We start from the raw sequence: 22,711 nt of genomic DNA, 5'->3' as shown, positions 1-22,711 counted from the left end.
AAACATAAACCATGAAAATACTTTAAAAAGGCATATAAACTCAACTATCCCTAAGTCAAGTGTATACTTAACTTTCGTTATTCTACAACACTAAGCAATATACCGCAAAGAAAATTGGTATTTACTTCATCTCTGCAACAAATCGTAAACCACTCATATATACACGTATATATACATCATGTTGCTTTCGGAGCTGTAGGAGGGATATTCCTTGAGAAGCGCTTTATAATTGTTCTAAAGACAAATTTACTATTTCCTCTGTTCTTTCTTTTAGGATTGTTCATGATACCTGCGTTTTCTGCATAACAGAGCTACGGAGGGGAGGTGACAAATTTAACATGCCCCATTATGATTTTTGTAACAATATATAAACAACAGGGAACCAATTTACCTGTTTGTGAAACTCCATCACTTTTTCCTTGGATCAGTGGAGCAACCATTCTGAAAAGTGAACATTGCTTAAGTAGATTGAAGTCCATGGGTATATTGTTGGTTCATAGTGTCTAACGGGCACGATATTTTGGGTGACGAACTGAACTCCTGAGAATCTTCTTTTCTTTTTCACCTTTCACTCCCGATCCTTATGGATCCAGGAGGGCCACTCGAAAGCAGAGCCTCAGGCTGTGTAATGCTGTTTTGGGACTATTGATCTGGGGGTGAGGGAGGGTCTTGTATCTCCAAATTGTGAATTCTTTTGATGGAAATTTGTGGGACACCTCCGTATTCACCTACATATTTTCTAGCAAAATACCTGGCGGAAATACTAAGCTCTTATGTGGTATATGCCTTCATTATATCCGCTGTTCTGTGGATTTTTTAAAACGCCTCGACAATTTCAGGATGAAAGATTCAGATATCCTGGTGAGTTCTGACGTCGTTTCGTTATTCACCAGTGTGCCTCTAGTCATTAGGGCTTACTGGTCAGAAATTTGACAAGAAGACTACCGACCTTTTCAGACATTTCCTGACCTCTACATACACTCCTGGAAATGGAAAAAAGAACACATTGACACCAGTGTGTCAGACCCACCATACTTGCTCCGGACACTGCGAGAGGGCTGTACAAGCAATGATCACACGCACGGCACAGCGGACACACCAGGAACCGCGGTGTTGGCCGTCGAATGGCGCTAGCTGCGCAGCATTTGTGCACCGCCGCCGTCAGTGTCAGCCAGTTTGCCGTGGCATACAGAGCTCCATCGCAGTCTTTAACACTGGTAGCATGCCGCGACAGCGTGGACGTGAACCGTATGTGCAGTTGACGGACTTTGAGCGAGGGCGTATAGTGGGCATGCGGGAGGCCGGGTGGACGTACCGCCGAATTGCTCAACACGTGGGGCATGAGGTCTCCACAGTACATCGATGTTGTCGCCAGTGGTCGGCGGAAGGTGCACGTGCCCGTCGACCTGGGACCGGACCTCAGCGACGCACGGATGCACGCCAAGACCGTAGGATCCTACGCAGTGCCGTAGGGGACCGCACCGCCACTTCCCAGCAAATTAGGGACACTGTTGCTCCTGGGGTATCGGCGAGGACCATTCGCAACCGTCTCCATGAAGCTGGGCTACGGTCCCGCACACCGTTAGGCCGTCTTCCGCTCACGCCCCAACATCGTGCAGCCCGCCTCCAGTGGTGTCGCGACAGGCGTGAATGGAGGGACGAATGGAGACGTGTCGTCTTCAGCGATGAGAGTCGCTTCTGCCTTGGTGCCAATGATGGTCGTATGCGTGTTTGGCGCCGTGCAGGTGAGCGCCACAATCAGGACTGCATACGACCGAGGCACACAGGGCCAACACCCGGCATCATGGTGTGGGGAGCGATCTCCTACACTGGCCGTACACCACTGGTGATCGTCGAGGGGACACTGAATAGTGCACGGTACATCCAAACCGTCATCGAACCCATCGTTCTACCATTCCTAGACCGGCAAGGGAACTTGCTGTTCCAACAGGACAATGCACGTCCGCATGTATCCCGTGCCACCCAACGTGCTCTAGAAGGTGTAAGTCAACTACCCTGGCCAGCAAGATCTCCGGATCTGTCCCCCATTGAGCATGTTTGGGACTGGATGAAGCGTCGTCTCACGCGGACTGCACGTCCAGCACAAAAGCTGGTCCAACTGAGGCGCCAGGTGGAAATGGCATGGCAAGCCGTTCCACAGGACTACATCCAGCATCTCTACGATCGTCTCCATGGGAGAATAGCAGCCTGCATTGCTGCGAAAGGTGGATATACACTGTACTAGTGCCGACACTGTGCATGCTCTGTTGCCTGTGTCTATGTGCCTGTGGTTCTGTCAGTGTCATCGTGTGATGTATCTGACCCCAGGAATGTGTCAATAAAGTTTCCCCTTCCTGGGACAATGAATTCACGGTGTTCTTATTTCAATTTCCAGGAGTGTAATTAAGGTGGTAAAACATGTTGCATGAAGGAATCATTATAAAGCTGCAAATTTATTTTTAGGAAAACGCAAGAAGTTTCTCACCAATATTTAGACCACTTTAAGCAGGACCGCACTGAATTTGTTCACCGGTTTCGTACAAAACGTGACTCAACTTATTCATGGTACAAACGAAACCAAAGCAACACAGTGACTGCAGCACAATGTTTCTGGCGTCAAAGAAGGCGAAGCCGATTTCACTTCATGAATAATCTGCAGTAAATGGACAGCAATGTTTACCATGTAGGTTTGAAAGGCAATAGTAAAGAGAAAATCACGCTTTATCGGGACAATGAAGCTTTTTGCTTTCATTCCACAAATTTGTCACCTTGCCTCCGTAATTCTGTTTTGCAGAAAACGCAGGTGTCATGAACAATTGTGAAAGAAAGAACAGAGGAAATAGTAAATTATAAAGCGGTTCTCAAGAAATATCCCTCCTTCAGCTCCGAAACCAACATGATGTTTTCAATTCTGTTGTCAACTGGGCGACAATGGCTGTTATAAAATAGTATCTACGTGTACTTCACGTTGTTGTTGGCCTGAAAGACAGATGGATCAAGTCATATCTTTTTGTTGCCAAGTGGAAGAACATTTTGAGATAACTAATTGTTTAGAAATAAAGATAGCGTTACTTAACATGATGCTGTGAAAATAAAATATATGAAAATCCCTAGCAAGTTTAACTTAGAACAGCAAGTAGACTCAAACCTAGATATTTACGTTTCGAAGAGAATTGTCTTAGCAACAATACTATCAAAGTACTCCTCATGGTTCAGCTAATAATGTCAGTATGACAGTGCCTTTCTTCTACTATTCCAGATTTCACTGACCTTCCGTCCCTTTGCTAGTTTAATATATCAGAAAAAACGCCTGTCGAAGAGTCGAAATGCTTTATGTCGTAGCTATTAATAGAATGAATCTTTCCTTCTGCAGCAAGGTATAACTTTACATGAAACGACGGCAGAATGTGACGCTAAGAGCTGAGTTGCAGTTTTTAATTGCCACAGAAACACTGTCTCAGCGTAGAACTTTGACTGTATTTGCAGGTAGTCGTCGACACACTCGCCATGAGGACTGCTGTGGCTCTGTTCCTGGTTCTAACTACGGCAGCTACAGTGACTCATTCCGCCAGGATACTGGGCGTCATTCCGACGCCCTCCATCAGCCACCAGCTGCCTTTCAGACTCATAGTGCTCGAGCTCATCAGGAGAGGGCACCAGGTGACACTCATAACAACAGACCCGATAAGAGTAAGTCGATATCATCATCATCGTCAGCCAATTCATTCACTTGATGATATGTCTTCAGCATGCATCGTTGGACCCCATCCGGTACTTCGATTTATGCTGATCTTGAGCTTACTGTTACCAATTGTATCCAGCTGTCTTGAGTGAGTCTCTGTTCCATTTATCTGGTGGTCTTCTCTTAATCTGTTTTGGTAAACTGGTTTCCAATCTAGTATTTGTTTTGACCAACTGCTCTCGTTTCTTTAACTGCATGACCAGGCCACAGCCATTTCTCGGCATTTACTCTTTCCATTATGTTACTGACATTTCTTGTACATCTGATATCTACCGCTTCCTTTCTGTGGTTCTTTGTGTGACCAAACATTGATCTTCTTATATTTCTTTGAGCAACTGTGAGTTTTCTAACAATGAACTCGTTTAGTACTCGTGTCTTGCAGCCTTAAGCTGTTATTGGTAGTATACCTTGGTCGAAACCAGTTCACCCAGCTCAGTCGACATGCTAGAATTGTAATATGGAGGGTAAGCTTGCCAACCTAATTTAATATATCACAATATTTCTGGTTTTAACTCTAGGTTCGTACGAATGGCGCACAAAATGCCACGATTTTGTTTTAAAAGCTTTACTGTCAAGACAAATTCAAAGGAACACATACTGTCATGCGAAACACTCTGTGGAGGATTGCTCTAACTCAGCACATGCTCAGTATGTCGACCAGTTTGATTACTATCTTCAATGGTTCAGAGAGTGATGTTAGCGATAACTCTGCAACACATGATTTCCGTGACTTCGCTGCAAGCTTGAAGAATAAGGCACTGAGCTCTATGTGGACTTCCGGGAAAATTATTTCCTTTGGTTGCCCCAAACAAAGAAGTCACATGGGTTGAGGTCTGGACGACTGGGGGGCCAAAATTGTCCATCAATGACACGACCTGGAAATCTGAGTGAAATGACCCGCAAATCGAAACGCTCGTGTAAGAAATTCAACAGAATTTGCTGTGTTCCAGTGTGTTCCATATATCTGATGACTGCCTGCCAGGAAGTATTGCAGGCCAGCCACGGAGGCCGCGCCTGCCGGTCGAATGGGTCCCGCGGGACTGCACCATGCTCCCCCCCCCCTCCCCCTTTTTTGTGGATCTTAGCCTGAAGGCCAGCCTTGTCGGCCAGTGTCACTCGAGCGGTGAAACAGGCATCATGAATGCAACAGTGAAGTTTATGAACGTCACAATGGCAAGAGCGAATTATTCAATTCTACAACGAATATTTATTTACGATTTGTGTGGGTGTACAGAGTCTGCTAGTACTATTCGGAGATTGCTGAACAGAAGTTTCCAGGTGTTCAAGTTCTGAGTCGTGATGCAGTTCACAAATTAGTGAATAAATTTTGTGAAACAGGAAGTGTTCACGACAATAGCGTAAACGACAATGTACAGTGCTCACAGAGGCTTGTCTCGACATTGCATATCGCCTGGAAAATTCGCCTAAAACTCTCTTAGACATCTTTTGCAGTGAACACAAATATCATGCACCTCTGTACAAAGAGGTGCTAAGCTGCTTGTGCTAAGGGCCTATAGAGTGTGGGTAGTACAAGAACTTCGACCTGGTGATTTTGTGCACAGGCTTAAGTTTCGCGAATGTGTTTTAAAACAAGTGCACGATGGTGACATGCATCCTTACCTCACTCTGTTTTCAGATGAGGCTTGATTCCATTTCCTGGGTATTATAATTCCCAAAACTGTTGATATTGAAGTGCAGATTGACCTGTTGTGCTTCATGAGGACCCCTTCATGATGAGAAAATAGGGGTGTGATGATGATGATGAGGTCCCATACTCCTCGACAGAGCGTATGGGAACGATGCGGGAGACCCACATCGCCGTACTAGGCATGGTCCTAGTGGAGGTGATTTGCCACTGCCTTCCTCTAACCGTAATGGGGATGAATGTGGTGGGCTGTTGATGGTTACAGAATAATAGGCCCAATTTTTTTTAGTGAGACAGTTACAAGTGAAAGATATGTGCAAAACTTTTTGCGACCGTTTTTCAATGAACTGAGGGAAAGAGAACGAAGCTTCGCATTTTTTCAACAGGATCCGGTTAGAGCTCATATGGCCAAAGTTTCTGTGCTTGCAATTCACCATGTGTTCGATGAAAGAATGATTAGTAACAATATCCGGCCCGCTAGAAGCGGACGATTTTTATTTGTGGGGTGCACTGAAGGTCAAAGTGTACACAACAAATCTTCACACGATAGAAGTGCTCAAGGATAATACCTAAAAATCAATTAATACAGTATCTCGGAGAGAATTACATTGTGTGAATAATAATTTTTTGTGTGGGTGTCGGAAATGCATGGAAAATAATGGCAGGGAGTTGCAGCATCTTCTTGCATGCCACAGGTGAGTACAAAATTTATTTGCTCATATTTTAAATGTAATCATGTCGTACCGCAGCAGTAGACAGGCGACACGGCATCTGATCTCGGGGCAACGGCACCTACTGCGCCGCACAAGCAGTCATCAGATAAATGGAACAACCTCTACATAAGATGGCCATTTGACTGCAGCTCCATAGTGTACGATGTCACTATGTTGACTTGTTTTCCAGCAGTTTCAGTTGTGGCATATTATAGTGATTGAAGTTTGTATTATTGCTATGTGTAGAATTGAGTAATGTGACATGGCCGACCGTTGTGGCCGAGCGGTTCTAGGAGCTTCAGTCTAGAACCGTGCTGCTGCTACGGTCGCAGGTTCGACTCCTGCTTCGGGCATGGATGTATGTGATGTCCTTAGGTTGGTTAGGTTTAAGCAGTACTAAGTCTAGGAGACTGATGCCCTCAGACGTTAAGTCCCATAGTGCTTAGAGCCATTTGAATGTGACATGAAGTTTTTAATCAGCCGAGAGTATTTTTTACACAAATTTAAAATGCATTAATTTTATAATATGTCGAATTTAGGAAATGGTGGCCAAGTTTTACGTTGCTGTGTTGAGTAAGGTGATCAAGGTTTTAAATAACCAAACGGAGTAGAGATTGTAGTCTTTTGTCGTCATATTGTACAGCCCAAGCGCTGCTTGGTGCCCACCAGTTCGAAATTTAGATTACAGAACTCTTCATACCAGTGAACTTAGAACCACAGTCGGGTTACTGGTGACTGAAGATTTCTAGCAGCGGTAAACTGGTTACTGTATAAATACTTGTGTGCTGCAGATTTTTTAAATTACTTTATTGCTCTGTTCCAAGCCTTAGTTCGCGCTTGTTATTGACTCAAAATGCTCTGCTTCCCTGCAAGAGTATTTATTGTGTGGTATCTTGACTCTGTATTGCGTTCAGTTAACAAATTTCATGTGAACAACTCTTCGAATAAATTTGTGTATTATTCGAATAAACAGATATTCAAAGAGGAACCCATCTATTATTGGCCACATTATCATCCTATCGGATTGTTTATTGGTGTTTATCCTTCAACAAATTATTATTCCATTTATTCTTTGCTAAATTTTTTGCTAATTAGTGTGCTTCTCGATTGAACCATACCTATAAAAGGGCTTAAAGCAACAGTGCATGACTGAACTACTTCCGACTAATGAGCTGCTCCAAAACTCTAGGTCGTGTACTTGCCTTAAATTGGTTACGCTGATATAGTTGATCACGGCAGCCATGAAACCTAACCTGTAGCTAAAGTTACAAGGATCACCGATCCATCGTTGAAGCAGGTGCAGTGATTACGTTCTTCACATTTGAGTCAATATGTGTAACAATAAGGTAAAATCAAGTAAAATTAAATTAGTCCCACATTCGGATCTCAAAGTGCGAGCTGCTTCAGTGTCACAATATCCCAAGTCTACAAAACGAGATAACAGTAGATTCTGTATGGAAAATAGAACTATAAGTTAATACCTGATCAGGCCCAGCAGATCATGGTTTGCTTCCGACTGCCAATTGCTTTGTCTTCTGCTCAGAGTATTACGTGAATGGATGGATGCATTTAACAAGTTTTCTACCCATTGTTTATGTGTTTTTTTGACAGATCTCCACAACTGTCACACGAGGCATAGTGAATCCTACTACAGTCTTCAAACCACGGAAAAATGCTTCTAAGTTCTGAGGACTGAACTCAAGTGCACTGTTCGGATGTTGAGGTAGAAGCTTATTACATGACACTAGGCGCTCCTAGAAATACTGTACATACCTATATCCATTACCGAAAAATTATTTACATTGTTGTCAATGGCAGGAGAACATTCTACATGCATGTAACCTCAACGCACAATATTTTGCATGATACGTATAGGGGTTTCTGTAAGGACATGCAAAAATTTAACAGGACATAGAGGATGCTCCACTGAACAATTTGAGGTAGGGAACCTGGGGTCGAAGAAGCCAGCTTAAAGAAATAATAGGAATAAAATCACATTACCATTTACTTTTTTATTTACATTAGCTAACTGCAAATACCATCAGTGACACAATGAATGTACAGTTTGTGCCGTATGTTGTAAAATGTGGTGAAACGTATGGCTTTCAGCCTCAATACAAGCATGACTTCGGTGAATAAGATTCTAATGCACACTGACAAATATCCTTGGTGTGTTTCGAATCACATCAAAGGCAGCTACAATTCTGGCAACTACACTCATGGTCATAAATTAAGGATAATAGCAGAATGTGGTGCCACACAACTTAGCACTAGACAAAACTGGCGCTAACAGCTTAGGCACATGACACAGATCTGTAAGTCTACAGTATTGGTGATAAATTGAGAAAACCATCCCGAAACACATCTGCTACAAAACGCCACTGTTTTCTGCACATGTACCCTGACGTCAATATGGGACATGACCACCATGCACATGTACACAGGCCGCACAATGGGTTAGCATACTCTGGGTCAGGTGGTCGAGCATCTGCTGGGGTATAGCCTCCCATTCTTGCACCAGTGCCTGTCGGAGATCCTGAAGTGGCGTAGGGGTTTGAAGACGTGTAGCAATACGTCGACCAAGAGCATCCCAGACGTTCTCGATGGGGTTTAGATCTGGAGGACAGGTAGGCCACTCCCTTTGCCTCATATCTTTTGTTTCAAGGTAACTCCTCGATGATGGCAGCTCGGTGGGGCCGTGTGTTATCATCCATCAGGAGCAAGGTGGGACCCAATGCACCCCTGAAAAAGTGGACATTGTTGTTGTTGTTGTGGTCTTCAGTCCTGAGACTGGTTTGATGCAGCTCTCCATGCTACTCTATCCTGTGCAAGCTTCTTCATCTCCCAGTACCTACTGCAACCTACTTCCTTCTGAATCTGCTTAGTGTATTCATCTCTTGGTCTCCCTCTACGCTTTTTACCCTCCATGCTGCCCTCCAATGCTAAATTTGTATGTATGTATGCTAAATGTAATGTATACATAGAGTTTATAGAGTAGAGTCATGCTATGTCCTGCTGTGTTTGACCAGCCTCCAGCTGCCCTAGTATTCTACTCCTAGTGGACATACTGACCTGTTACATTTCCTCTGTCAAAGACATGCAAGGGTTACGTGCACCAATCATAATCCCACCCCACACCATCAAACTATGACCTCCATACAGGTCCCTTTAAAGGACATTAAGGGGTTGGTATCTGGTTCCTGATTCAAGCCAGATGAAAACCCGGCGAGAATCACTGTTCAGACTATACCTGGCCTCGTCCATGAACATAACCTCCACTGTTCCAATGACCATGTACTGTGTTCTCGACATCAGGCTTTTCGGGCTCTACCATGACCAGGAGTCAGTGGAATGCACCTTACAGCTCTCTGGGCGAATAAACCATGTCTGTTCAGTCATCTGTAAACAGTGTGTCTGGAGACAACTGTTCCAGCGGTTGCGGTTGAGTCCCGAGCAAGGCTACCTGCAGTACTCTGGGGCCGTCTGCGGGCACTGATGGTCAGATATCGGTCTTCTTGTGGTGTTGTACACTGTGGACGTCCCATACTGTAGCATCTTGACACGTTTCCTGTCTGCTGGAATCGTTGCCATAATCTTGAGATCACACTTTGTGGCACACAGAGGGCCCATGCTATGTCCTGCTGTGTTTGACCAGCCTCCAGCCGCCCTAGTATTCTACTCCTCGTAATGTCATCAATGTGTGTTCTTTGAGCCATTTTCAACACACAGTCACCATTAGCACTTCTGAAAGCGCCTGCACACTTACTTGCTGCACCGTACTCTGACATGTACCAACACACCACTGTGTCTGTCGACTGCTGCCAGCGCCACTGTGCGTCGACCGCAGGTCAAATGCACCGCTTGGTCATACTCCAAGGGGATTTAAATCCGCAAACTGCCCACCAGAGCGTTGTTTCACCATATATCAGCATTATCCTTAATTTATGAGCATGAGTGTAGTTCCATCTCTGTATTCACTGGGGTCTCATACACAAGTGACTTTAGATATCCCCTTAGGAAATAATCAAGAGGATTCAGGGCAGGTGACCTCGCAGGCCATGGAGTAGGACCTCCCCTTCAATTCAGCGACCAGGAAATACTGTACCAATACTGATCCATTGTATTGTACAGTACGTCTCTGAACAGCATTGAGTAATGAATGAGTCTGTTGTTGATTAGTAGCACTTTCTGTCATGGGAAAATGGAAGTATGACTCAACAGAGTCAACTTATGGACAAGTAAAGTAAACAAAACCTGCATCATGACTTCCTGGTAATCATGCTCCTCCTCCTCGTTTCCTTGCAGGAAATAAAGAAGGTACATGTAAGTAAACAGCACAGTATGTGTAAACTTGTACGCATCTTAGTTGTAAATAAGCTGGAAAACAATAATGTTAAACAAAGCGGTAGACCAGTTTACTTCCGTATCTCCTTAAACTGGCTTCTCCGACTCCAGGCTGCCTATCTTGAACTGTTCAGTGGAGCACTCTCTATGTCTTGTTACTCGTACATTTGTGAACACTATTATGGAAACACTGTGTATGTAGAGAAGTGGCCCCGAACGAGGATATGCTGAGTGCTACTCGTACTCTATTGCGGTAAGCTAAGCCAAATAAAGTAGAATTATGGCCAGTTGGTCATATATTTTAAAAAGATAATATTCAATAATTTTTTAATGAAGGATAAAAACTGCCCACCGGTTGAACACATTTTATTACACTGACCTGTTTTCGATACCAACAGAGGGTGTCTTCAACTGAATAAGTTACAGCTGCTTGTAAATTTTTAAAATCAAAACAGGAGAATAACAACCATATAAAAACCATCAAGCAATACTAGAAGTATAAAAATTGGTTAAAGTATTATTTACATAAATTAACATTGCATGGAGATATAATAAAAACACCTGAGCTAGAGTGCTCAACTCAGATAAGTAAAAGTTATCTTGTAAAGCCAACATTAAAACCATGAGTGTAGCAAGCCTCCAGGACTGACATTAGACTGAAAGATTTGTCAACTGGTTTGCCGCTAAATGGACAGTGCACACTACCTCTGGAGCATGAAAAGCATAGATTGGCACCCATTAAGAAAACAGTTACTTTACGAATGGATACAGTTATAAGAAGAAGAGACCAAGTTTAATAACAGAAGTACACTATTGGCCATTAAAATTGCTGCACCACGAAGAAGACGTGCTACAGACGCGAAATTTAACCAACAGGAAGAAGATGCTGTGATATGCAAATGACTAGCTTTTCAGAGCATTCACGCAAGGTTGGCGCCGGCGAACCAATACAGAAAACTGAAGCTCAAATTTACGTTCCAAAACAAATCTGTACGACCAAAAGCACTTGAAGTAGAACGAATGTTAGGAGAAGAGATCAAAATCCCAGCAGAATACATTTATCCTTCGTGAGTAGTATAGTATATGTACAGATAATCAACAACACATCTTGGGAACAGATCCTTTGGGAAACGAAACAAGATCTTCACTTCTGCCACGCTGATGGCAATGAGGGTACTATGGAAGTCGATGGTGCTGGTTTGGGACTCCGCATAATCAGCATATTTGAACTTCCATTTGAATTCCTAGCAGAAGACATCGAGTTGGCACTTTGCCCGTACGGCACGGTGCATAGTCATGTTAAGGAAAGATGGACACTATTCCAAACATATCCTGTCCTGAGCTGAGTCCGAGAGGTCTGAACTTAAAAGACATGTTCCCACAAATCTGTGTATTGGAGGCCGCTGTGCCATCGTCATTTACGTCAGACAACCAAAACCCTGTTCTAGAAGTGAGAAGGAGGGGCATCTCTGATCCGAATTCATCCAATGCTGGAACACACAACTGCTACTGGCGGTCCCGGTACTGCCATCACAGCCGACACGGCTTGCCGTGACTTACGTTGCCACCCTCACGACTGCTGCCACTTCACCATAGCATCTGACACCCTCTGATGATGTAACACAGCATCCTCTGATGCAGTGGGAATATGAAATGTCGGTTATCCGCGTTGCAGACTCCACTCTGACTGCACCGTCCCCACTGACAGATGGCAAGGTTCATGACGAAAGAATGGCGACAGGCTCACTGATATTGCCAGCTGTGGCTTACGTGCAAGAGCATCGTGAGTCAAGTCTTCACCTAACACAGAAGGACATGCCGAAAATCAGCGATACCCTAAGCGCTGTAAGCAGAGGCGCGGAGCAACTTCAGAAAGACTTGGGATCATTAGCTGGAGGATGAGGTCTCCATATGCCAGGACACTGCTCCCATCTAGGCAGCCACCACTGGCTGCTGTCTGGGAACACAGAATGGGACTGAGGAAGTATTACCCACAGCTGAGCAATCAGCCATCAGTCTGTGAGATGGGTACTGCCCCCCACCCCCTCCCCCCCCCCCCCCCACACAACCATCTTGTGACCTGAGGAGACGATGAAAGATGATTTTGCTCTACGTTCAACAACGTGGGTGGAGGACATTACACTGTAGGAACCCGTGCCAGTGGTGTGGGCACTTTAGGAACGGGCCCAGCCGAGTTTGAAAACAATGCAGCTTGATGCTCAAGAGATATTTCTGACCTAATGAGTTAGTTAGCACCTGCAGTTCTATGACAGGTTTATCGTATCACCACAGTTAACCTCAATATGACTGGAACAATGGTCAGGCTCCATATGCTGCAAGAGATGCTTCTGTTTTATTGCAAGAAGTTCGCGTAGCATCCCTCCCTGACTTCTATGGTTATGTGACATGACATCGATGCATCGGACTGGCAGCAGTATGTGATACTAGTGCATGATGGTACTGAAATCGAAGATGTGACCTACCTCCCTTCGGCTAGGGGGTTGGCGATCGTGGCACTAGGCACACATACTATTAACGACTACTTCCATCAGGAACCATCAAGCGCTGCGAGAGATTGCAGTTCATCTTGGAGGAAATCGTCTGTTTCTTGGTCGCTACGATTAATATACATCGGTCGCGATTTTAACAGTTTTCTCCGCCGCAACGACTGGATCCCTTTTTTTTCAACTTGTCAAGAACTTCGGATACTGGTGCGAGTCCTGCTTCTCATCATTACTAGAGGGGGGGGGGGGGGGAGAGGGGAGTGCAAGGCGACCGCTCTGGACACATATCTCACCAGTCACTCGGCCTTTCATCTTGATCGCGATTAATATACTTCGGTGGCGATTTTAACAGTTTTCTCCGCCGCAACGACTGGGTCTCTTTTTTTCAACTTGTCAGGAACTTCGGATACTGGTGGATACTGGTGCGGGACCTGCTTCTCATCATTACTAGGGGGGGGGGGGGGGGGAAGTGCAACTTGACCGCCCTGGACAAACGTATCTCACCAGTCACTCGGCCTTTCATCTTGTTCGCATCTACGTTTCACACGATCTTGCGCCAGGAGTGTTGGACGCCGAACGATGGCCACTTGCTTTCTCTAACCTAGTGCCTTCATGTATGTGTGGTCACCCTCTAGCGACAATGGGTATGGCGCAGCCCTGTGATCTGTAAGATGAACGCAGCACATTCCAGTACCCAGAATTCCGTCAGATTATCGCCGCCATATAGGTAGACTGTCAGCGAAGTCTTCCATGATAGTTCGACATTGGCAAGGTGGATGGAATATGCGAAACAGGCGTTCTGTATGATGCTAATACAATATGGAAAGGATATAGCTTCGTGGCATCGTCTTACTTTGTTGGGCTTTTATTAGACGTTACTTCACCCACAGATGGTAAGACGCTGTATTAAAGCCACAATATTTTCTCTTACATGGCGAAAATTGGAAGAGGTTGTGTGGTCGCGGTGTCAAGACCGAGCGAGCAGTGAAACCCCATCTATGGGTAACATCGTGCTCGATAGCCGTTGGCGCCAACAACAATTAATCTTGGACCTCACTTTATCGGATGGTCGATCCTTAACGATGCAGGCGGCCATTGAGAAAACCGCTGCAGACCATTATACGATTTTACCAGGAAAAGAATATGTTGGAGGGGGATGATAACGACATTTTACAGTACTTGTCACGCACCCTCAACGTCACAGCAGCATCATCGCATTTAACGGAAATTATGCAGGAGGACACAGAGAACATGTTAGAAAAGATGCCATGTTGGATCGCCATGCACCGAGAGAGATGATGTCCCCCAGTTTCAGCATGCCAGCTGCCTTCGTCGATGGACTACTCTTTCCTATACGCAAGCATTCAAGAGGACGAACGATCGAGGACTACCGCCTGATTACAATGTTAAATTCGGACTATAAGATCTTTTCCCGGCTTCTGGCGACGCGAGTAAAGTGTGTACTACCACTAATCTTTTCAATGGAGCAAACGACACTGGGAGAAGAGACCAAGATGCAAACGGCCACCAACGATTGTAGAAACTTGATAGCTATCGCCACATCCTATACCTTCGAGCTGCTGTGATCTTAACTGATTTCGACCTCGCTTTCGACAGAGTGCATCGTAATTTTCTTACGTCAGTTCTGGCTTCTCACATGACTTCTTCGACGTAGTTTTCCATCTCTCACAACACGGAGAATCATCCAGTGTACTGGTAAGTGGGCGTACAGTGGGTCCCTTACCGATCTGGCGTTCTGTTCGATAAGGATGCTCACTCTCCATAACCTTTTAAGCGACCGGAAAGGAAGACTGAAACACAGGCTCTCGGTGATTAGGTTGAGGAGCCACACTGTCCACTGCAGAATGTATGCTGCTAAACTTCTACTGCTGGCCCAATTAGCTGATGAGGTCGATACAGTGCTTGAATGGATCAAGTCTTGTGGGTTGGTGGCGAGAAGCCACATTAACGTAGCCAAGTCGGTGGTGATGCATATTGGAAGGAGCCTCCAGGAGGACTACATACTGCCCATCCCACAGATGGATGTGAGTAGATATTTGGGAATTATTTTCGCACAGGACATGCATTGTACGGCTATCATGGTCTGTAGACGACTACTGCAGGAGAAATGCACAGAAGTCCACCAAAATCAACTCTGACACACAGACGTACTACAGCATCTTGAGCACCTTAACTTTCACGTGGTGAACAAGATGACATACATAGCTCAGGTTGTCCTACTATCTACAGCGATGACATGCAGACTGAAGGCGGTGTTTGGATTAGCAGTAAGCTTCCTATTTAAAATCCGCTGACACACACTCACCCTCTCACCCTCCCTCTGTTTGAAGGTAGACTGGAACTTATAAATGTAAGAGCAAGAGGTGCAGCCTTATATTTGCACACTATGGCGAAACTGTGGACCCATTGACAAGCTTCACTTCCCCTAGAATGTCCTATGCCTGGAAGATACTTCCAAACCGCGAAGACTGAGTCTCTCACATGGTTTAAAGACACATCCATGTACTAATTATTCCGTCACAAGGAGGAGACCTTAGTTATTATTAAAGCATAAAAATACTGTTATAACCAAGGTCTTAAAAATTCTGAAGAATTTATGTTATTTAGAGCTAAAATACTGGTATCGGTTTTCATAGGTTGGCTTTTCCGGTCCCTAGCAAGGAACAGTGCTTGTACAAAGATGCCAACCAACAGAGATTGAAGACGAGTGTCATGCCTTGTCAATGGCAATCTTTTTTAAACCAGGCAAAAATTTCTACAGCTAAGGAATTCAGGTTCATCTCATCCAGAGTCCAAAGGAGCTTTGCGAAGGGGACTGCATGCAATGGTACAATGGACATTTGAAATGGGTATCTCGCAAGAGGCCAATGAACGCAGCGACACATAAAGCTCCACATCTTCTATGGGACAGACGAGACAGAAAAGGACAGTTGCTGACTGACGTGTAGTGTGCTCCTGCTTCCTCTCCTTGTTTCTCGGGCGTAAGCATGGCTCTGCTGCCAACTGGCAAGGATCGATATTCCGGGTAATATCTTTGCATACCAGCAGAAAGCGGAAAAATGGCTCTGAGCACTATGCGACTTAACTTCTGAGGTCATCAGTCGCCTAGAACTTAGAACTAATTAAACCTACCTAACCTAAGGACATCACACACATCCATGCCCGAGGCAGGATTCGAACCTGCGACCGTAGCAGTCGCGCGGTTCCTGACTGAGCGCCTAGAACCGCTAGACCACCGCGGCCGGCAGAAAGCGGAGACCGTCATCTTGGGAAAATGTTAGACAGCAGGAAGATACAATATTCTAAACGTAAACGTGAACATCATTCGAGGATTAGGCCTTAGACCTGCTGTAACTACCCGACTGCGGCCTAGAAGGTGGTACGAGGAGCGGCCTATGACTGTGGGACATGTGATCGAAATGTCGCCAGTCCCTCCAGCCGTAATTTCCATTAGACGAATCCTGATAATAACACTGCTTCTTTATCCAAGCAGCTTCTCATTTGGCATCACAAGGGCTGAATTGATCCCGTTCCTAACTCAGACAAAATCCGAGGAGGTACCGCGAATTGAACTTGGATGCACCCGCATCGAAAGTGGCGAATCTAATCATCTCTTCGTTCTTTGGTTTTTATTTTTATTTGTTTCTTTGCCTTCTACGACTAGCTTTGTTGTTTCTTTGTCTTTGTGATATAATAGTTAAAAGTAAATATCTTCTTCTGTGAAACTAAAATTTTTAAACGTCCCCTTTGAACAATTATACATGACTGTCCTTAAACTGACACACAATACTTTTAGCGCAACGCAATCTGACTTTCAAAAATCCCTACAAAAGAATGGCCCTGACTAACATTAACCTATACCTTTCACAAATCACTTACCTCACCAAAAATCTTCGTTACTCGAACTACTGCAATACAGCGAGTGCCACTACTGCCAGCTAAATAAAAGATTCAAACTACGGAAGGCACTAACTACTGATAGGCATAGTTAGCAAATGAAAGATTTTAATAGAGAACAAACAATGTATTTACCTTAATAGTGTTGAAAAATCATAATATACATAGCAGTTCATGACATCCAGTCTTACAAATTTCAAAACTCCGCCATTTCTCTCCCCACATCCACCACTGCTGGCGGCTCACCTCCAACCGCGCAACGCTATGCGCTGTTAACAGCCAACAGCCCAACACTACAATGGCGAATATTACAACAATGCCACCTAGCCACAGACTGCACACAGCAAAGCCAGTGATTTTCATATAGAGCGCTACATGGCGTTACCAATATAAAAACCTAAACAGCCTACTTACATAGCCCCCATGGACCCTCAAAAAAATTTTACAAATTGTTTTGGGCACTGGCCAATACATATTTGTTAAAATTTTTGCACAATTACAATAACAGAGAAATCAAATGCACCCACTTATTGATACAATGTTGGTCAAAAGCAAAAATTTTCTCACAGTCCATAAAGACAGTCCTGATCGTTCATCACAGTAAAATAGCAGTGTTTTTCTCAAAGTCTGAGCAGTAAAAGAAAATGCAAATGGAAGTAGTGGATTTCCATGCAGTCTTGAAGAAGTAGTGTTGTCCTTCTAACGGAAAGACAGTGCTGACTCTTGACATGCAGGCAGGTAATGGGCCACAACAGAGCAAACCCACAGCAGAGTCAGTCGAAGTTTTGAAGAATATTGGTAGGTAGGTCATCACAGAGCAAACCCACTGTAGTCCTAGTAGGGATTATGGTATTGGTGGGCCACCAGAGGTGCTGACCCACTGTAGTCCTTGTAGAAATAATGGTATTGGTGGGCCATCGAAGGTGCAGACCCACTTCAGTCCTTGTAGAGACGGCCAGCAGCCATCTGTGCGACTGTGCAGGTGCACAATCACCATCGAAGAGTCTTGCAGACAATATAGCAAGTCCATAAACCACCACTTGTGCACTCACAAAGTTTTTGGAATTGTCCTTAGAACCAGCAATGCTGTTATTCAGTCCCTTGCTGAGTTATTAACACACGTGCCAACACTAACAGTCCCAACTTCTCACATATTGTGCATTGCTATGACCAACAGAAATATGTGCACTGAAATGAATGCTTACAAGTTACTTAATTTGCTGACCTGGTGTCCATTACTATTTTATAAAATGAGAATGCAATTACAAAGATACAGAAAACCTCATTAAAACATAATAATACAGATAATATTTGTAGTAATACAGGCTTTACAAAAGAATAGAAATAAAGATATACATCAGTGTTACAGGAGTTATGACATAAGTAAATATATTAAATAATGAGAATAGTTTTCGAAACATTAATTTCATATATGAGAATTGAAACAGAACAGATTTAATAATGTGTAAACATCTTTACAAAGAAAATGACATATTATAAATGCAAATTATATTTGAGGATAACAGTATTCCTCATCGTAGTGAATGTAGCTTAGTACTAGAAAAATTCTACAACATAAATCTTATTAACTAAACACATAAAGACAGGAAAAACACAAATATACAAGAGTACACAAACACATAGGGGGATAACACAATGGAAAGGACAGGGTTCGTTTTCAGTGTAACATTTGGTACTGCAGTCCAACCCAAAACTTCATTCCATAGATCTTTCGTCTTATTTCAACATTTGTTTTCACCAAAACATCCTATCCAAGCATGCTTTCTGTATTTATATGTTCACATATTTCTTACCTCATTATTTATTTTCCATTATCTTACATCATTTATTTCCAAGAAAATCATACCTAAACTTGTTGTCTCTAAACCCTACTTTTTTGTTCATATCCTCTTTCAAAATACTTTTTTTGGCCAAACCATATTCTTATAGCTTCTCAATGCATTTCTTCCAATTCATCACAACTCGTTCTCTTATATAGCCTACCCCATTTTAAGCTAACTTAAATCTACTGAGCTCAGATATATATATACTAAGGGACGAGGCAATGCAGCAGCACAAAACAATTAACACAAACAGCAATGACAAAAAAATGGAAATTGGCAAAGCAAGCAGCAGCAGCAAATGCAATAACTTATATCTAATTATGACAAAGCTCAAGCATAAAAAATATTACAGTAAAGATGGCCATGTCTAATACCTATGTCACATCTTAACACTAGAGTGATGCATCACCTTGACTTACACTACTAAATAAGTTACCCAGTCATTGACAAAAATTATGTATGCAATTCCTGTGAAGGGAAGTGTCTTTTTGTGCTTTATCGTTTTCTTGAAGTAGATTATGAAGTTATTATTTACTGGATCTGTAGGCATAAAATATTTATTTTAGTACATCTATAAAATTTTATTTTAACCAATGCTGCAGTGCAGCTAGAAACTAGATATTAAACAAAATGAGCAATCTCTCAACTGCAAAGACAATAGATGTAAAATGTTTCTCATCATTTCATTTGGCATTTTAGTAAATATCATAAATTAAGAGCTCCACAGTGTAATCATATGTTTTCAAGTTTGAGCATGTCGTATTTGCGATACTTTCGACTAAGAAATGTCAATAGCGAGGATAATGGTCTCTTTTTTTTTCTCCACCTAATGGCTTTCTTTTGTCAGATGACTATCTCTCAGCTGGGCGCCCAAAACGCATTACATCAAGGTCACTTACCTTTCTCACTGAAATATTTACGACAGCAGTTTCCACTACAGTGACAGTCTCATATAAAAATATTTTCACAGGTTGACAATTTGCATTACAAATGTGTAGAAAATAAAATCCTATAAATACTGTATAACAGTGTCCAAAAAATTTTCGACAGCATTGTAATGCATTCACGCATGTACACACATTTCGTAATTCTTAAAGTACGATTCTTGGTTTCCAACATCCTTTTGCACAAATCTGAGTCCCTAACCACTATTCATTATTGCTTACCTTATTATACATATACATATTCGTCGACACTTCTTCAATATTTCATCATAAGAAATACGTAGCATAATCAAATTCCTCATATATGGTAGCATCATCTTATTCATCATAAACATATCTCAACAGCATAATACACATCGTCGTTGTAATAATATCATAACATCTCAGTCAATTCTCAAAATCGTCGTAGCTTCCTCCAATAATTTCAATAGTGTCATCTACCTCAAACGTACTTTAAAAATCATGATCCCATACCAAATATATCATTCAAAGCTCTCATAGTATCACAATGGTTCGGAAAAATATGAAGGGTTCACACAGTACAGACAAAATACAATTTCATAAGTGTGAAGTTATCCAGCTGTGTAATTGCGTTTACATCTGTCACTGACATAGTAAAAAAAAATATTTGTCTCTCTCAGTTAAATGATCAGATAGCTGTGTAATTTATGTGTTAGAGAAATATGGTACCGATGTGTAAAGTTGTATAAGCAAATACCATATTAGCTAGGGCTCCTTGTGTTTGCCAGACACATGGTACACAAAGTAAGCGTGTACCCCCCTGAGGATTAATGTAATTATACCCTCAGGTGTTACAGATTATTGCAATGGAATGAAATGTACCACGGAAAAACTTTGTATCATTGTACTTCAAATATCTTTAAAAATAAATGTTTTAAGTACAAAATTAATCACTCAAATACGTGTATTGTAGCGCTAAACTGTGCATCTTGTTGTAAGATAAACTCTGTGGAAGTGTCGTAGTTATCGTCCTCCGAAAGCTAAGTTTTGCAGAAGTCAATGTACTTACCTCATGATAAACAAAAGTGAAATGCTTTGCGTATAGATATCTTAGTTATTACGCTTATTGCCGTGATGAAGAAAGTACCGTGCTGTAACGTATTGTTGTGCTATGGAAAAGGCTGTCTCCTTGTAGCTATACCACAAAAGTTACTACTAAAACATGTTTTACTTTCCAGAAGAATTCAGAAAAACTGTGCAGATATAAAACAGATACACCGCGAAAGCAACATTGTAAATTGTCACTCATTAGTAGCGTCGTGATAAAATCGTGTAGCTGTCACAAAACTAACCACTGTGTCATCTGGTATATCACAGAAAGTACTTTAAATCCAGAATGTATTTTCAAGTAAACCAAAATGTTGCATTAAAATCTCATTAGCAGTACTGGTAAATGTTCTAAGTATGTGAGCCTTATAGTCGTTACATAATCATGCAACTAACAAGCAAGAATGTACACATACAATAACAGTGTTGTCTGTTCACAATAAAAATGCATTCGTAATTTCTGTTTAAATAAGTCCTCTTGGTTCTTGACTGGATATTTAACTTCAAACATTGTTGCATGTTAACAGATTCTAAGTCTGACAAAGCATACTAGTAATATAAAGTAAATCTTATATGGCAAAGACAAAGTTAAAAAGCAGATTATCTTTCAATAACCGGTTTTACATGTGAAATGTGGTTTCAAGCCTTTACTCTTACTACTATGCAGAGCTCCAGCTTCAACGGAATCATCGTGTGGTATATGTTGGTAAAGGATGGCATCTATGTTATTTTTCTCTGAGCCAGACGGTGCACATGGCTGCCTGCGGTGCAGGTCATTGTCTGCCTCTTTGTTGGCGCGCATCGTTATTGGGATTTGGAGGTCTAACTTCTACAAATTCACCTTGTCGAGAGGGCCGTGCCCTGTTTGAATCCCGCCAGTTCTGATGAAATTCAGGTCAGTCGTTATGATTATATCATCTGTCGTCATGTCGGTAGTTCCTGTAGTTTCTTTCTTGTCAGTTAAGTGGTGGAGAATTTCTCCCAGAATTATCACTGCACGGTGGACCATTGCGTCTGAAGTTATTCTGTCTCCCATGATAATAATAGTTCTGGTTGCCAAATTGTCTGTTTCTATGATTGTCTCTGTCATATTCATTACTACGGAAATGCGATCTTTCTCTGTAACTATTACTCTGCCAGTGGTTGTCATACGGGTGGTGTCTGTTTTGGTCATGACTTACGTTGTAAGAATAGCCTTGTCGTGTCCAGTTACTATTTCTTTCATTGCGAAATCATGATGGATATGACCTGTAATTGTTGTGTTCCTGTTTTCTCGTCCCGTGATTGTCAGTGTCAATTTCCAATTCTTGTAACAGTCCCTGAAAAGCTTTAGTGTCGTCTTTGCAACGTCCTGCCAAAATAATATGTAGTAAATGTTCAGGTAATTTGATTAAGCAAATGCGGATGAGTTCTGAGGGGCTGTATGGATTTGACAGGTACTGATTCTTGTGCAACATGTCTTCAAAATATTTCACAAGACTGGAAAATTCAAATTGTTCGAAATGTTTCGTCATTATGATGCTATGTTTTACTCGGTCTTGTGTAGCTTGAGACCAATATGCTGAGAGGAAGGCATGATAAAATTCTCCTTCACTGTGGCAATCGTGAATGACCGATCGCATTCTTTCAGCTGGTTCATTCTCTAAGTAGCCACACATAAATTCTAATCTGTGCTCTAATGACCAGTTGGGAGGAAAACAATGAGAGAATTGATGAAGCCATGCTTGTGGATGAATGTCGTTGTCAGAATTCTGAAATGTTTTGAATTTACATGTAGTAATGAACAGCTTATAGTCAAAATCATCGTGTCGGCGAGTCGCACATCGCTCATTGTTACTTCGTTTCGGCGTTTCCATCTCAAAATCCAATGCGCCTTGCCAATTTCTTTCATAATTTCCGAAGTGTCCTGTGTTATTATTTTGTGGTTGTTCCGTATTTCTATGTCCCTCTTCCCGTACTGGAGCGCGAGTGTCCTCTGAAATATGTAAT

The 22,711-nt window shown here is 42.6% G+C and overlaps 1 protein-coding gene across 1 annotated transcript in view; it reads left to right on the top strand.

Annotated features, from left to right (window-relative positions):
• The first annotated feature begins 3,507 nt into the window (after positions 1-3,507).
• LOC126413033 (UDP-glycosyltransferase UGT5-like) overlaps positions 3,508-22,711 on the top strand; it is a 60,552-nt gene continuing 41,348 nt past the window's right edge. The window contains exon 1 of the mRNA XM_050082926.1: positions 3,508-3,690. Coding sequence (XP_049938883.1) covers positions 3,508-3,690 — 183 coding nt within the window. The remainder of the gene's footprint in view (positions 3,691-22,711) is intronic.

This window comes from Schistocerca serialis, chromosome 7, assembly GCF_023864345.2.
Source record: "Schistocerca serialis cubense isolate TAMUIC-IGC-003099 chromosome 7, iqSchSeri2.2, whole genome shotgun sequence".
In the NCBI taxonomy this organism is placed as follows: Eukaryota; Metazoa; Arthropoda; class Insecta; order Orthoptera; family Acrididae; genus Schistocerca; species Schistocerca serialis.
Note: the sequence above shows the minus strand (reverse complement) of the source record. Positions and strands in the feature narration are given on the sequence as shown.